Source organism: Solanum verrucosum, unplaced genomic scaffold, assembly GCF_900185275.1.
Source record: "Solanum verrucosum unplaced genomic scaffold, falcon-dt-bn FXZP01000235.1, whole genome shotgun sequence".
In the NCBI taxonomy this organism is placed as follows: Eukaryota; Viridiplantae; Streptophyta; class Magnoliopsida; order Solanales; family Solanaceae; genus Solanum; species Solanum verrucosum.
The window spans coordinates 2,442,959-2,456,150 of NW_026019948.1; the positions used below are offsets into that span (position 1 = coordinate 2,442,959).

Consider the following 13,192-nt stretch of genomic DNA (forward strand, 5'->3'; position numbering starts at 1 on the left):
TTGCCTGATCGTGTAAAAACTCTTTACACTATCCGTATATGTAAATTAAGTCCCTCAAAATCAAAAAAACTTTCAAGATTTTAATTTTTAACCATGACACAGATGAAGGCTTTCAAATGTTAAAGCTATAGCAACCGGATAAGATTTATCAAGAAAATAAGTGGACGTAATTTGGCTATGTTTCATTGTTGTAATTAATTGAAAGACATTGATAAAATGAGGTGAATAATAAGCTCAGTCATGAAGCAGCAAGCAGAGATGTATGGGTTTGGTTTTTGCTACCTCTTTTGTCCTTTAAGGATGTTAATTCGAGAATTTTATATTACAAAAAAATAAATAAAATGTAGCCCAATAAGGGAACCACTATCAATTAAGTTAATTTAGTATTCAATATTTTATGATCCACCTCTCTCTTCCTCTAGTATTTATAAACATGGTGATAATGCTAGCAATTAGCTAAGAACTCACAAAATTATTAGCTTGGTTAATTATCATCACCATCAAATTAAATATCAACACAATATTATTACTATTAAGATGACAGGCACTGGTTCCCCTTGTGGTGCTTGCAAATTTTTGAGAAGAAAATGTATTAAAGGATGTGTATTTGCTCCTTATTTTTGCTATGAACAAGGTGCTACACATTTTTCAGCTATTCATAAGGTGTTTGGGGCTAGCAATGTGTCTAAACTCTTAGCTCATATACCTGTGAGTGATCGAGGAGAAGCCGCGGTCACCATAGCTTATGAAGCTCAAGCTAGACTTCAAGATCCAATTTATGGTTGTGTTTCACATATATTCGCTCTTCAGCAACAGGTACATGATAGTTAATTATAATTTGATAATCACAAATCTTAAAAGTTTGGATTGTTAATTACTTGATCTACGAATTTATAAGATTTTTCTTTTTTGTTTGTTCTTGTTGATGTTATAGGTTGTTAATTTACAAGCACAACTTGCTTCACTCAAGGAACAAGCTGCAGCTCAAAACATACAAAATGGTTCAAATTATATTGCAAACCCTAATTATGACAAATTTCAAGATGTTCAAAGTTGGTTTCATCATCAATCTGAAAATCCAAACACTATGCCTCAATTTGATCATTCTATTTCTAGTTTGACAAGTAACAATAATATTGGATCATCAATCCCATATTATGATGAAAACAATTACAACAACATGACCTCAAATGATCATAATTACCATATGGGGAATAATTATGAGAATATTAATTTTGTGGTTCCAATTAAGGAAAATATGTCAAGTTTTGAAGAAGGTGGATCTTGCTCAGTAGATTCTTCATTTGACAACAACAAGCAATGGACATTTCAAGATCATGATGTTGTTGATGACCTCCAATCAGTTGCCTTCAGATATCTTCAACATTCTTGAGTACTACTACTACTAAGATTGATTAATTACTCTTGTCAATTTTGTATTGCTAAAAAAGAACCCTTTTATGACATGACATGATATATCTGCTAGAAACCCTAGAAAAAATGTTCAAAAAAAACCCATCATCAGCCTAGTAGCTATGGCTCTGCCTACAATTGTTTCTCCTTAGGTCATGTGTAACCTTGGATATAAGTAGAATATTATTAGTAGTATATTTTAATAAAATTAATGATCTGTCTTTTTATTAGTACTCCTTAATTTGGCTTTTCAGAGGATCTATCAAGATTAGACCTAGTAAATCAAAGACCTTATTATGATCATCAGTGCATACAGGAACCTAATGTTTCTGTTTATGCTTTCCCAATTTGTAGGTTTTTAGCTTAAACTACAATATTGTAAATGACTTGCTACCCTAACCCTTCTTGACAATTTTTAGGTCATTTTGATTGATTTATCTTATGTTATGTTGTTCAGACTCTTCAAAAATGTTATCAGGTGTGTAAGTAGTACATGTTTGAAGGATCCAACACAGGTGCGGCTGCAATTTTGGAGAGTCCAAGTGTTTGTTGCTCGGACTCTCTAATAATATTGCCGCACCTGCATCGGATTCTCCAATTTATACAGTACTTTTGGAGAATCTGACATACACATTTCAATATTTCTGAAGAGTCCAAGCAACATAATTCTCATGTGCTAATAAACTGGACTATTGATCTTGGACTTTCTTCTTTTGACTGAAAAGATTGAAGGAACTTCTTCCAAAAAGACTTCAATATGCAAAAATATTAATGTGTTAAAATTTAGATCACTAATATAAATGTTTATTACTTGTAGTAGAGTGCATGCATATATATAAATATATAATGTTATTAGTGTTCCTAATTAGAGAGATGAGTAAATTATGTTCTTATATCCCCTGCAATGCCAATCCCTATGAAATTATAGATTAAAAAAGTGTTTTCATACTTGTTGGAGATACTTAATTAATGATTGAAAATAGAGCTTGTAATTTATGTTTAACCTTAAGTTAGATGAAAATTGTTAGGTGTAAAGTACATACATCACATATTATACTGACAATGAGAACTTAGAGACAAGTTCTAAGTAATATTCTAGTGATAGGTCAGTCAACAATAGACTGTAAATGTCAGGTTCTGCTTCTTAGAATCCTGCAAGCCGCAAAGGAAGAATCTTGCACAAAAGATCATGATGATTAGAATTTATCAATATTTTGTGTTGACGATGGTAGAGGCGGATCCATGATTTTTATATATTTTCATTAGGTTCAAGATATGTGTGTATACCTTATTTAATTTGTTTCACATATTCATATTGAAAACAGAGGATTCAGTTGAATTCACAGAACCTACTCTAGATTCGTCTTTGAATATTGAAACTTGTTGTAGTTTTCTATTACAACACTTTGGTATTGTTATGGGGTGTAGGGTTAATTGACCTCTACCATCATATATATTGAAATTCCAAAATGGTGCAATACATGGAGAGGGACATGAGGCATTACTCATGCACCTCCTGATAATGTTTTTTTATGTGAATTGAAGTTGTCATTTATATGTGTGATTAATGATTAAAGTAAGATAAGATGTGTTTCGTGTTTATGGCATTTGAATATAAAGGAAGGACATTGATTTTTGTAAATTGTGAGAAATCCTCAAATAGAAGAGGAAGGTATGAAAATTATCAAAAGTTGCATTGAAGGATGTTGTACAAAGGAATCTGCTAAGTTTATTTTCTTTTCTTGTTAAGACATTTGTCATTTCTGGTCATGACATAAGTTTGCCTTGAGACAAAATTATAAGTTAATTAGTATTGTTATGACTTAGCATAACCAGTTTATTAGCATTGAGGAGTTTCAATTGAACTTCTATAAATACTAGTTGGGTGAGAAGTTAACAATTACAAAGAGTCAGTTTGTTGATCCTTAGCTAGTACTTATTATACTTTCTTAGGGAGAAACCTTTTATTCTGGGGTTTTTTAAATCGGTGAGTAAAGAAAAACTAGTAATGTTTTTATATAGAAAAAATTAGGATGTTTTTCATTATTTGAGTCATGAGAATTTATTTTTCACCATGCATTTTGCTACTGAGTTGGTTTGGTTGAAAATGAGTGGAAAAAACATGTTCTATATATAGCACAACTTTCACACCGATCCGCAGTGAAAAAAATCTTTATTTTTGTAGTAGTGAAGTGATATTATACTGAAGTTGAGAGGAAATGAGATCTCCTACTCTATTATAATTTAAATAGAAGAAATGAATATCTTTTATATGTTAAAAGCACATAAAACTGAAAAAAAATAATTGTAATAAGAAGACATTATTGTACACTTCCCATTAGTGGTGCACAAAATTGAACCGAAAACCGAACCAAACCGCAAATTGAGTCAAATTGGAAAAAAAAACCCAACTAGTGGTTGGTTTGACTTGGTTTGGTATTGGAAAAAACCCCCAACTATATTTGGGTTGGTTTGGTTTTAACTAAAAAAAACTAACCCGAGACCAAACCAACCCGATATTATATACATAATTTTAAAATTTTATTTTATACATAAAAATATTTACTTTGATATAATTTTTAAATATTTCTTAAACTTTTTCATAATTTTTATCTTTTAATATATTATTTCAAGTTTGAAACTTAGAATTCTGAATAACTTAATAAAGATTATAGTCCACAGATGTTGGTAGTTATAAAGGTTAAATCAAAATCAAATTAATACTAATGCAAAAAGAAAATCAATTCAACACTAAGAATGACAAAAATATTGAATATGTGTTCTTTGGTTTTACATTGGTTTAGACAATTCAAATACATAATCTAATTTTAATTTCCTTTAATATTTAGTCATGTAACTAATACTTATTAAACTTATTTTAGCATGATTTAGTACTTTTAAATTATGATCATTTTCATTATGACTTGTTGATTTGCAATATTTGTTTTACGCGATTTCATTATTATTTTTTTTGTTGGATATTTTAGTGTCATTAATCATATCATATTTTGTGTTATTTTCTTAAGAAACACCTTAGGTAGTTGTATTTGGGTAGGACTAAAGAAATATTTGAAGTATAAGTAAATTATATGTTTGTATGAATACTTTACCGGAAAAACCCGAAAAAATCCGAAAAAACTCGAGGTTGAAAAACTCGAGTTTTATTGGTTTGGTTTGGTTTATAGATTTAAAAATCCGACACAAATAGTTTGGTTTGATATTTGAAAAACCCGAACCAACCCGGCTATGTACACCCCTTTCTTCCCATCCATCCAATAATTATACAAGATGAACTACCAAGGGGAGTAGCTATAGTACTTCTTCTTTTTACAAGTGATTAGTTGAACATCTTTTTCTAAAAAATCATATTCTATGTATATATATTTAGTAGTGGATCTGAAATTTTTATTATGGAGTTCAAAGTATGAAGAAGTTAATACACAAAGGTTGAAGGAGATTGAACATCTACTACATATACATAAAATATGATTTTAACTATATATAAACTGTGTAATTTTTTATCTAAGGGAGTTCCTTTACGAGCTCGGATCCAGTATATATTAATGAACACTCAGATTTTTTGGTAAAATACCTGACTTCGCAATCAGAGGCGGATGCAGAGTGATGTTATCTTGCTTATATCTAACTTTTAAAATATAATGGTTCAATATTAAAGATCGTAGAAATTGAACTCAAAATAATTAAATTCTAAATTCATTTTTTTTTGCGATTATGATCAACGATTACATCAAGTTGCTTATAACTTTAGCTCTTAACTAAGGCCTATTGAGATTGCAAAGTTACTACACTTAACACTCTGTGAAAGTATATCTACTTTTATTGAAATCTTAAATCCATTTATTATAAACATAAAAAGGAAAAAATTCTCATAATCACTTCTCAAAAATAAACGAATTACAATATAAATGAGAAATAGTAAATAAATAAGACTTTAATTTCTCGTATAATTTCATTCTAAAAGTAAATTGTCAACAAAGACATTTTATTTATTTGTGTCACAGTATTTGAAAAAGTGGCTCGGATTTTTCTGCATCTACAAGCCAATTAGGCCCAAGCCATTCTAAAAGCCCATTTGGATCGTAGGCTGTATTGGGTCATACGAGAACGACAGATGTGGGGCGTGATCATTTGTTCTACGATATTGTAAGGTATGAGACTTGAATTTCGTATCAATATTTCAAAGTGTTATGTGCGTTTTACATAATTTTGAACTTTTCAACCTTAATAACTAGCTTTTGAAATGTAATTTTCCTTAGATTATATCACAATTTTATCTTGAAATGTTGGAAACAATCTTATTTAAAAAAAAATAAAAAATCATTCTCCGAGTATATTAATGTTATTTTCTTTAAAATGAAAGTAGGTACTCCTTCGTTTCAAATTATTTATCCTGACTTTAAATTGATTCAGAGTTCAAAAAAAATAAAGAATTTTTTTTATCACGTGGTCTTAAATTAAAAATATATAAAATGTACCAAAATATTCTTTATTTTGTTGTCTTAAAAATATCATATGAAAAGTTGAAATGACCAAGAGAATGACATACTTAGGTCTCATGATGAGATTCTCAAGAGGTAACCGCAATATCAAAATAATTTCCCTTGATTCCTTTAACCTGAGACTACTACTTGTTTGAAAAGCTGTCAAGAATTATTTTTTATCTTGTAACATATTAGAAAAAAATTGAACAAATAAATTACGAAAAAAAATTCGACTTATAGAGATATTTCTCACGTGTGCAGTCCACCAACCTTCAATTTTTTAATGATAGGTAAATTTCCCTAGTGCTAGCCTTCACTTTTTTTTAGTAGCCAACTCTAGCTGATTTTTGGTGAAAACTCAAGCCTACAATTTTATTTTATTTTAAGTACTACTTTTTTTTTACTAGAATAGCCACGGATTTATTATTTTTTATTTTTAGCCACAGATTCTAGAAGGACTTTTTTTTTAATAAAGGTCTATAATTATCCACAAAAATCAAATTAATCATCTTTATCTAATCCTTTATTTTTCTACCTATTGAAGTTTAAACTAATTACTTTTACCTACCCATTATAGCTCTTTAAGCATAATTATCTCTTTTTTCCATTTTAAAAAAAAAATCTACTTCTTTTTATTTATAATTAATTCAGAATCATCGGCCAAAAGTCAAACACGATCCATCAAGTTCATATTAATTAAATTGTTGGGTTTTTTTTTCATAATTCAAAATTCAAAAAAATTGTTGGACTTTTTTCCATATTTTACTATATATTAGAAGAGTCTAGGATTTACTACCAAAAGTGGGCCCCATCTCCTTCCATTTAAATAATATTTTTCAACCTTATCATGGTAAAAGTTGAATTTATTATCCTTTTCATTTAATTTTATATGATATTATTTTTTCTATAAAATCATTATATATGTTTTAATAATTTAAATTTCAAAAACATTATAATTTAACTTTAAAGATTTTATTTTATCAAAATCTTGTACATTGAAATATATAGTTATGAATTTAAAATATTTTTAAAATCATATAAAAATTTCAATAACTTCTCAAATTCCATAATTACTATATATTAGAAGAGTCTAGGATTTACTACCAAAAGTGGGCCCCATCTCCTTCCACTTAAATAATATTTTTCAACCTTATCATGGTAAAAGTTGAATTTATTATCCTTTTCATTTAATTTTATATGATATTATTTTTTCTATAAAATCATTATATATGTTTTAATAATTTAAATTTCAAAAACATTATAATTTAACTTTAAAGATTTTATTTTATCAAAATCTTGTACATTGAAATATATAGTTATGAATTTAAAATATTTTTAAAATCATATAAAAATTTCAATAACTTCTCAAATTCCATAATATAACACTTAAATAAGAAGAGTCTAGGATTTACTACCAAAAGTGGGCCCCATCTCCTTCCACTTAAATAATATTTTTCAACCTTATCATGGTAAAAGTTGAATTTATTATCCTTTTCATTTAATTTTATATGATATTATTGTTTCTATAAAATCATTATATATGTTTTAATAATTTAAATTTCAAAAACATTATAATTTAACTTTAAAGATTTTATTTTATCAAAATCTTGTACATTGAAATATATAGTTATGAATTTAAAATATTTTTTAAATCATATAAAAATTTCAATAACTTCTCAAATTCCATAATATAACACTTAAATACTACATATTATATATTAATTACTATACTATAAATGACTTAAATACTCCATATTATCTATTACAATAATTAACAATTATTTGACACTTTAAATTCTATCAATGCCATATAAATTAGGATAAAAAACCTAACATATAATATTTAAATATATTTAAAAATAATATAAGTAATACTATCATTACAATAATTAACAGCTTAATTATTTAAAACTTATATAAAAAATTTAATTGAGTCTCTAAATTCTATTGGTACCACATAAAATAGATTATATAATAAACATATATTTTTCTCCATATTATCTATTACAATAATTAACAATTATTTGACACTTTAAATTCTATCAATGCCATATAAATTAGGATAAAAAACCTAACATATAATATTTAAATATATTTAAAAATAATATAAGTAATACTATACATTACAATAATTAACAGCTTAATTATTTAAAACTTATATAAAAAATTTAATTGAGTCTCTAAATTCTATTGGTACCACATAAAATAGATTATATAATAAACATATATTGTTTGAAATTGACAAAAAAGAAACAATAAATTACAATAATTAATAAAAAAAAATTCCACTCCAAAAAACCTATCAATTAACAACATATATTGTTTGAAATTGACGAAAAAGAAACTATAAATTACAATAATTAACAAAATAAATCTCTCGACTCCAACAACTCTATCAATTAATGCCACATAAATTGGGACATGGCAAATAACATATAGTATTAAAAAATTAGGTTCAAAATGTACTAAAAAATACAATAATTAACAACTTAATATATTAAAGAGACATAAAAAAGGGTTACTATTTTAAATTCTACATGTGCCACATAAATTAGAACAAATAGAGTAATAAATATTACTTTCAAAATTATGTTAAAAAAAAGTACTACAAATCACAATAGCTAACAATTTAAAATATTTTTAAAATCATATAAAAATTTCAATAACTTCTCAAATTCCATAATATGACATAAATTTTAAAAAAAAGTGTTATAAATCATAATAAATAGTACAATATTTAAACTACTTTAAAAGCATTATAAATTGTAATAAATAGTACAACAATTTAAATTACTTAAAATTTAATGACTTAAAAATATTTTTTTAAATGTATTAAAATTTTGGTTAATTGTCAAAACTTTACATGTGCCACATAAATTGGGACATGAACAGTCACACATATTTTTTTTAAAAAATTACATTAAAAGTATTCTATCAATTAACAACATATATTGTTTGAAATTGACGAAAAAGAAACTATAAATTACAATAATTAACAAAATAAATCTCTTGACTCCAACAAATCTATCAATTAATGCCACATAAATTGGGACATGGCAAATAACAGATATTATTACAAAATTAGGTTCAAAATGTACTATAAAATACAATAATTAACAACTTAATATATTAAAGAGACATATAAAAAATGGTTAATATTTGAAATTCTGCATGTGCCACATAAATTAGAACAAATACAGTAATAAATATTATTTTCAAAATTATATAAAAAAAAGTACTACAAATCACAATAGCTAACAATTTAAAATATTTTTAAAATCATATAAAAATTTCAATAACTTCTCAAATTCCATAATATAACACTTAAATACTACATATTATATATTAATTATACTATACTATAAATGACTTAAATACTCCATATTATCTATTACAATAATTAACAATTATTTGCCACTTTAAATTCTATCAATGCCATATAAATTAGGATAAAAAACCTAACATATAATATTTAAATATATTTTAAAATACTATAAGTAATACTATACATTACAATAATTAACAGCTTAATTATTTAAAACTTATATACAAAATTTATTGACTCTCTAAATTCTATTGGTACCACATAAAATGGATTATATGATAAACATATATTGTTTGAAATTGACGAAAAACAAATTATAAATTACAATAATTAACAAAATAAATCTCTCGACTCCAACAAATCTATCAATTAATGCCACATAAATTGGGACATGGCAAATAACATATATTATTAAAAAATTAGGTTCAAAATGTACTATAAAATACAATAATTAACAACTTAATATATTAAAGAGACATATAAAAAAGGGTTAATATTTGAAATTCTGCATGTGCCACATAAATTAGAACAAATAGATTAATAAATATTATTTTCAAAATTATGTTAAAATACAAATCACAATAGCTAACAATTTAAAATATTTTTAAAATCATATAAAAATTTCAATAACTTATCAAATTCCATAATATGACATAAATTTTTTAAAAAAGTGTTATAAATCATAATAAATTGTACAATATTTTAACTACTTTAAAAGTATTATAAATTGTAATAAATAATACAACAATTTAAATTACTTATTACTTAAAATTTAACGACTTAAAAATCTTTTTTTAAATGTATTAAAATTTTGGTTAATTGTCAAAACTTTACATGTGCCACATAAATTGGGACATGGAGAGTCACACATATTTTTTAAAAAATATTACATTAAAAGTATTCTATCAATTAACAACATATATTGTTTGAAATTGACGGAAAAAAAATATAAATTACAATAATTAACAAAATAAATCTCTCGACTCCAACAAATCTATCAATTAATGTCACATAAATTGGGACATGGTAAATAACATATATTATTAAAAATTTAGGTTCAAAATATACAATAAAATACAATAATTAACAACTTAATATATTAAAGAGACATATAAAAAATGCTTAATATTTAAAATTCTGCGTGTGCCACATAAATTAGAACAAACAGAGTAATAAATATTTTTTTCTAAATTATGTAAAAAAAAAGTACTACAAATCACAATAGCTAAAAATTTAAAATATTTTTAAAATCAGATAAAAATTTCAATAACTTCTCAAATTCCATAATATGACATAAATTAAAATAAAAAAATATATATATTTGGGCCCCGTGCTGACACGGGGTCCTATATCTAGTTTATCAATGAAGTTCTTAACTACTTTACATTTTAATAGCAAAACATTAGAATAATTCAAAGGGTAATAGAGAAAAGTAATCTTTAATTTATGTTATCACGCATTATCATAAAGGATTTGTTAAACCTCAACAAGTCATTACTATGAACTAAAGTAGTTGTATTAAAATTATTTTTATTTGTTATAGCATATAACAGACCAACCTCGATATAACAAAAATCTTATTATCCTAGAATTGAAGCTAAATAGTGTCTTAAACTTTTGACTTTCTTTATAACCTAAAGTTGATCACACTTCTTTTTCTTCTTTCATTTTTTCCCCTCTATTCCTTTGTTTGACCCAAAAATAAAATTGGTCCATTGAACTCTTTATAGTATATGTTAATTTCAATATCAGTTAAATAGCATAACAGATTCTTCTTTTTCAACTTGAAAGGGCATTCATTGACCCAAAAAAAAGCAAAAGGAAGGAATTAATTAAGACTTCGTTTGACCATAGATTTTGCTTTTAAATAATTGTTTGTTTATCGAATTAGATTAGTATTATTTTAATTTTAAGTTTGAAGTTTGAAAAGAAAAAAAAAATCTACAAGTCTTTCAAGTTTTCACTCATAAAACTTTAGTTTTATTTTCATGCTCCAAAAGGACTTCACTTCAAAATACTCTTTACAGCTTTGATTTCAAATACTACTTTTAAATACAAAATCATATCTAAACACCTACTAAATGTTTACATATATTAGTTGTGGGGTTTTAAACATTTTTCGTCGATCTACTAAAAATATTCACTTGCATAGCTATAACAGTTCACCGATATAACCCTTCGATGTGGCCAGTGATTTGGGCTTGGGACTTGAAATCCTTTTCGCTGGGGTTTGTCTTCTGGGTCGAGCTTGTCGCATAGCGCCTGTGGAATTTTTTTTTAACATAATAAGTATGTAATACATACATTGATTATACATAGGTTATACTATCATTAAACAATAATAATACCAATTATTAGGGGTGTTCACGGTTTGGATAAAAATCGATTCAAACCGAAAAACTGAACCAAACCGATAAAATAAAATCGATTTTATTTGGGTTTGGTTTGGTTTGGTTTTAGATTTTTGAAAATTGATAGTATTTGGTTTGGTTATGGTTTTTATTCGAAAAATCGAAGAAATAACCGATCCGAACCGATGAATTATATACATATATTTTATTAATATAAATACTTAATATATTGTTTTTATAAACAACTTTAAAGATATTATATATATTTTCATTAAAATTTCTTTATAATTTACTTATTGAAAGCAAAAATGTCCAAGATGAAAATATTTATCTTATTACTTTTCATGTATATGAGTGTCTATGACAATTCTTTGTGGGACTGAAAATGTTATTGTCTCTTCCTTCTAGACCAATATAGTGAATTTTAAAGCTTATTGATAGTAAATTTAGTGATCGAAAGTTCAGCAATTTAAGTCATTCTAACTATTTTTCGTTTTGAATGGATTGTTGTCACTTTTTCACATTTTGAATGAATTGTTTCTTTTATTTTCGTCTATGGTTAATAACCGAATCAAACCAAACAGAAACCGATAACCACAAAACCGATAAATGTATATTATGTTTGGTTTGGTTTGATTTTGATAATTTTAAAACCGATTAAGTTGGCCGGTTTATTTTTGGTTTTGATCAATAACCGATCCAAACCGACCCGTGAACACCCCTACCAATTATAATGAGTTGGATTACTTTATTTGGTCTTCTTTCTTTTTCTTGGTCATTGTTACAACTTACAACTTTTAGAAAAGAACTTTTTCTTGTTGAACATGATATATAATCAACTAAAGAGCCCACCCATCGTGTACTTAATTAACTAATAGTATCAACGAATAATTACTTTTCTAAATTCAATTAATGGAGTCTACTGTGAAGATTGAACTTATATTATAAGTAACTTTATTTTATTTTTTAAAAAGAAACCCTTTTTATCTTGTTTCAATTATTTAACGCCGAAATGAAGTTTGAAAATTGTGTTACGTGCAGCTTGACTAATAAAATGGCACTATTTTTTATTTTTTAAAGACTTTTGGTCATGGGCTCGAAGTATACCTGATATGATTGATCTGATTAATTTAATTTAATTAAATTAAACTCTTTCTTGTTCTTTCTGTTTTTGTCTTTGGAAAGTTGGTCATCACTAGATCCATCACATTCATTAGAGCCGAAGTCAGCATTTTAATCTTATTGATTCTGAATTTATAATAACAATTTTAAATATTTAATAAACTTCTTAATATAAATACAAGCAAAAGTTATTGAATTCGACTCAACTCGTATCCAGACTTCTAGCTTCACGATTTTTTTTTTCTTCAGCATTTAATATAATTTTAATTTCTTTATTCATAGATGGTAGTACTATAGTACACATCATTTTCGATAAATTGTAAGAGTTTTGAACCTTATTTTGTCTGCTTACTATAATGTTTTAGAAAAAAAAAACTTCATATACTCCAAAAAATATTAGTAGTAAATGCACAATGTGATGTTTCAACTAAAGGATATAAAGAATAGAGAATTGCTATTAGAACGTAATTTGGTGACGA

At 25.7% G+C, this 13,192-nt stretch overlaps 1 protein-coding gene across 1 annotated transcript; it reads left to right on the plus strand.

Moving 5' to 3' along the window:
• Positions 1 to 537: 537 nt before the first annotated feature.
• LOC125811113 (LOB domain-containing protein 29-like) lies at positions 538 to 1,393 on the plus strand. The gene is made up of 2 exons (XM_049490610.1): positions 538 to 816; positions 935 to 1,393. The coding sequence occupies exons 1-2, from the start codon at positions 538 to 540 to the stop codon at positions 1,391 to 1,393; spliced, it is 738 nt and encodes a 245-aa protein (XP_049346567.1).
• Positions 1,394 to 13,192: the final 11,799 nt, after the last annotated feature.

Excerpts from the sequence above, each read along its gene's own strand:
- LOC125811113 (XM_049490610.1), top strand. The coding sequence starts at position 538 with ATGACAGGCACTGGTTCCCCTTGTGGTGCTTGCAAATTTTTGAGAAGA. Across the intron at positions 817-934 it reads TATTCGCTCTTCAGCAACAG|GTTGTTAATTTACAAGCACA; the intron begins GTACATGATAGT and ends TTGATGTTATAG.